Genomic DNA, 5000 nt, shown 5'->3' on the forward strand with positions numbered 1-5000 from the left:
TGTGTGGTCTGGTCAACATGCTTCAGACCCGTTATTGTGACTCATCGCCCGAATTTGAATACTTTATTGTATTAATACATCAAGCAGTCACTTTATTTAAACGAGGAGGATTTATGATTTGACTTTGTATCAGCAAAATTAAAGAGTAACTGAAGAATGTTTAGAAATGGCGGATGGTGCATGATAAGGTTTAATAGCCTAGTGGAATGTAAATTCATTTCCAGGAAAAACTCGTCAGGTGGGTTCAAAGTAGTGTAAAAATCTATAGTAATTCTGTTGTCTGAACCTGTTACCGAGGCTCTTGTGGTTGTTTGACTTCTTTCTCTCTCTGACTTGGGCGTGAGGCTATGATGTAGGCTGTAGGAACATACTCACCTAATTGTACTTGCTGGGGTTGAGCTTTGGCTCTTTGGTCCCGCCTCTCAACTGTCAGTCAACTGGTAATTACCTAAGTGTAGTTACAGGATGAGAGCTACGCTCGTGGTGTCCCGTCTTCCCAGCACTCTTTGTCATATAACGCTTTGATAACGTGTGTAATTACCTAAGTGGTGTACAGGTTCCTGAGCCTATTGGGCTCTATCATATCTACACTTGAAACTGTGTGTGGAGTCAGCCTCCACCACATCACTTCCTAAGGTAGTTTAGCAATAGTGTATGGCGGTTTACTGCTTACGCCTGCACGGTGGGGTTGTTAGCTCTTGGACCCCGCCTTTTTTTAACTGTTAGTTCTCTAATGTAATGACTCCTGTCCTAATTTTCCCCTATCATATCGACTACATGTTTTTTTTTATAACGTGCCGCGCGTTAGAACGAACACACGCATCCTAGTTCATTCTATCTATTAACTACTCTGACACTGAAAAAGTTCTTTCTAACGTCCCTGTGGCTCATTTAGGTATTAAGTTTCCACCTGTGTTCCCTTGTTCGCGTCCCACCAGTGTTAAACAGTTTATCTACCCTGTCAGATTGATTGATTGATGAAGATTAAGCCACCCAAAAGGTGGCACGGGCATGAATAGCCCGTAAGTGGTGGCCCTTTTAAGCCATTACCAGTATCAAGAGCTGATACTGGAGATCTGTGGAGGTGCGAATGCACCCTGCGTGACGGGAGATGTCTCCCTTATGAATGTGTTAAGATGAAGATGAAGCCACCCAAAACGTGGCACGGGCATGAATAGCTCGTAAGTGGTGGCCCTTTTGAGCCATTACCAGTATCAATAGATGATACTAGAGATCTGTGGAGGTGCGACTGCACCCTGCGTGACGGGAGATGTCTCCCGGACCAAATGGTGATCTACCCTGTCAATTCCTCTGAGTATTTTATAGGTAGTGATCATGTCTCCCCCTTGCTCTTGTATGTGTGTATGGGAGGGGGATAATCTTACGAGATGTAGGGGAAAGATGGGATGGGGTGAAGAGCGAGGGGGTCGGAGAAGACCCTGTGGGCGTCGGTGGAGTGGCGGCGGCGGGCGGGCCAGGTCGGCGGGACCTCCACCCCGACCTTGAGGAGTGACGGGTGGGAGAGGGAGGTGAGGTCCCGGCTGAGTGGCCGAGGGCGCCTGGTGTTGAGGATGTTCTCCAGCTTGGCCCGGCGGCTACGGATCGACTCTATCTGTGAGGGATGGACAAGCAGGTGTGACCAGACTCGGTGGCTCTCAGGAAGTTAACTGTAAATGACAATATGGACGGCATACTTACTACAATTGTGAAACAACGTTAATCTCAATAAATAACGAATTCGTTGACCAGATCACACACTAGAAGGTGAAGAGACGACGACGTTTCGGTCCGTCCTGGACCATTCTCAAGTCTACTTGAGAATGGTCCAGGTCCATTGGTCCTGGTCCTAGACTTGAGAATGGTCCATTCTCAAGTCTACTTGAGAATGGTCCAGGACGGACCGAAACGTCGTCGTCCCTTCACCTTCTAGTGTGTGGTCTGGTCAACATACTTTAGCCACGTTATTGTGACTCCTCGCCTGCAAATAACGAATTCATTCCACGATTTTTACGTAACATTAATGCAAGTTACTCACATCCATGGCATTGTTGGAGGGCTTTATATCCTTGCCTCGCCTCAGGAGGGCCGGCGTGCTGCTCACGGACATCACTCAGGAGGTGTGACTGTGGCCTCACCCACCTAGTACAGGCAGCTCCTCCAGGAAGGTCCTCCATACACATACCACCGCCACGAAGAGCTCACAGCGTCTCTTGGTGAGGACCCTATCATCCTCCCATGATGCAGGGCTGCCGTGTGGTGATGGGCGCACGTGGGTCGCTGATGGGGTAACTGGGGGTGCTGTATACAGGGAGTGATGGGAAGCTCAGATGCGGGACAACAACAGCAAGTTGATGGCAACTTGCTGGCGGATAATGTATTATCTTGCGTCGTAGGCTCGGAGATCCTGGTCCATGGGGAATTACACTACCGACACTCACCACACTGCACTAGTAACTCTCACTTCTCTGTTAATCCTACAGAAAAAATACATAAACTAAATGGCAAATATCATTTCAATTGGAGCTCTACAAACCCACCCGACTGACTCACAAATACAGCAACCTATCCTCTTAAAAAGAACGTCGCTTTTGGCCGTTTGCCCGTATGGCCGAATTTGGACGTAATTTGAAAATGAAAAAAAAAATGAAAATAAATTTGGGAATTTTTTTTCAACAACAGTAAGTTAAGGGTCCTCTGGTAGGTTAGGTGGGCAGGACATTCTCATAAAGTTTCAAAACGTTATGAAAAACGGTAATTTAAAGTGTCCTCTTGTAACCTCTGCGCGTACGCCGGACGACTCAAATAGAAAACGGAACAGAACGTCACTTTTGTGAGTCGATTTCATTTCAAATTACGTCCAAATTTAGCCATAGTGCGCATACGAGCACACACAAGGTGAATTATTAAGGTGAGGGAGGAGAGCCCCGGCGTGATAACCCCAGAGTATAACTGGGAGTTCACGACCCTCGGGCCGACTCCTTCATAGATAACTATTCACTTCTCCACCCTTTAAATAAAGGAAAAACACAATGGCAGGAGTTATAGACATTACAGTGGTGCCTGAGGACTACCATGTAGTAAGGGGCTAGAGGGAAGACTGTGTGTAGCAAGGTAGTAGAGATGAAGGGGGAGGTGGTCCAACTGCTCAGCAAGAACTGGAGATTCAAGATGAAAATCCCAGACGGTGAAGGTCTCAGGGACTCCATCACGCTCAGGGAGCCGGTCGGCCAAGCGGACAGCACGCGGGACTTGTGATCCTGTGGTCCTGGGTTCGATCCCAGGCGCCGGCGAGAAACAATGGGCAGAGTTTCTTTCACCCTATGCCCCTGTCACCTAGCAGTAAAATAGGTACCTGAGTGTTAGTCAGCTGTCACGGGCTGCTTCCTGGGGGTGGACTCCTGGTCGAGGACCGGGCCGCGGGGACACTAAAAAGCCCCGAAATCATCTCAAGATAACCTCAAGATAGCACCGTAACACCAGGAGGACCAGGACAGCAGTATTGACATACAACCTTCCTCTAGGTAACAGAAGATCCAGACTAGAGCACGACAGATACATTATGGCAGCTATTCCTTCACTAGAAAGAGCAGCTTCATCACTACTTGGAAGGGGTCCCGTTTATTAATCGTGGGAGACTTCAACCAGGGTCAGTTAGACTGAAATAACCACATGGAAGGTATATGGAGAGCTAAACAAATGTAACGATGTAATTAGCAAGCGAATATGTCAGAGGACCGACACGGACATTAGGACTAATGATGAACCAGCAAGATTTGACCTGATATTCATTCTGAAAGATTCAGACATAAAATAATTCAGTTTGAAGACGCCTACATGAGACTGAATCAGCACTCTGGAATGACATTCAGGCATCTAGAGGAAGCAGGAATGACCTGCTTAGGGAAGGACCAGGAGGTCCTTCTACTGAAAGAACTACTGTCTACTGAGTTAACATATCGACGGGAAGACCACGAAGAGATAATCTATATCTGGAATATAATGGAAAACGGAACTCAGGTCGAAGATCGTACAAAACATTCTGGACTACATCACCCTCAAGTGTTTTAATACCACTGACGGAGCCATTCATTGCTACAACGGTACCCAGCATGTATACATTGTCTTCTGCCCTCCATGGACAAGGTGAGGGACCTGTTAGAGAACTTAGTACAATGAGTTATCAACTACAGAAGGCGAGTGAAGTCCTTTCCAGTGCTAATCAGTATACAATGTATTCATTTCCGTCTGTCCTGCATAGACAGGGTTAGAGAGCTGTTGTCCTACAGGAGACTACTGAGTAGGAGACTACTGTCTACTGAGTAGGAGACTACTGTCTACTGAGTAGGAGACTACTGTCTACTGAGTAGAAGATTACTGTCTACTGAGTAGGAGACTACTGTCTACTGAGTAGGAGACTACTGTCTACTGAGTAGGAGATTACTGTCTACTGAGTAGGAGACTACTGTCTACTGAGTAGGAGACTACTGTCTACTGAGTAGGAGACTACTGTCTACTGAGTAGGAGACTACTGTCTACTGAGTAGGAGACTACTGTCTACTGAGTAGGAGACTACTGTCTACTGAGTAGGAGACTACTGTCTACTGAGTAGGAGACTACTGTCTACTGAGTAGGAGACTACTGTCTACTGAGTAGGAGACTACTGTCTACTGAGTAGGAGACTACTGTCTACTGAGTAGGAGACTACTGTCTACTGAGTAGGAGACTACTGTCTACTGAGTAGGAGACTGCTGTCTACTGAGTAGGAGACTACTGTCTACTGAGTAGGAGACTACTGTCTACTGAGTAGGAGACTGCTGTCTACTGAGTAGGAGACTGCTGTCTACTGAGTAGGAGACTACTGTCTACTGAGTAGGAGACTACTGTCTACTGAGTAGGAGACTACTGTCTACTGAGTAGGAGACTATACTGTCTACTGAGTAGGAGACTGCTGTCTACTGAGTAGGAGACTACTGTCTACTGAGTAGGAGACTACTGTCTAC

At 46.9% G+C, this 5000-nt stretch overlaps 1 protein-coding gene across 1 annotated transcript in view; it reads right to left on the reverse strand.

The window, feature by feature from the left end:
• LOC138357984 (importin subunit alpha-1-like) overlaps positions 1-2472 on the reverse strand; it is a 16556-nt gene extending 14084 nt beyond the window's left edge. Inside the window, exons 1-2 of the mRNA XM_069315272.1 lie at positions 2036-2472; positions 1386-1612 (exon numbers count right to left, since the gene is read on the reverse strand). Coding sequence (XP_069171373.1) covers positions 1386-1612; positions 2036-2107 — 299 coding nt within the window. The 5' untranslated portion in view covers positions 2108-2472. The remainder of the gene's footprint in view (positions 1-1385; positions 1613-2035) is intronic.
• Positions 2473-5000: the final 2528 nt, after the last annotated feature.

Source organism: Procambarus clarkii, chromosome 81 (assembly GCF_040958095.1).
Source record: "Procambarus clarkii isolate CNS0578487 chromosome 81, FALCON_Pclarkii_2.0, whole genome shotgun sequence".
NCBI classification, from domain to species: Eukaryota; Metazoa; Arthropoda; class Malacostraca; order Decapoda; family Cambaridae; genus Procambarus; species Procambarus clarkii.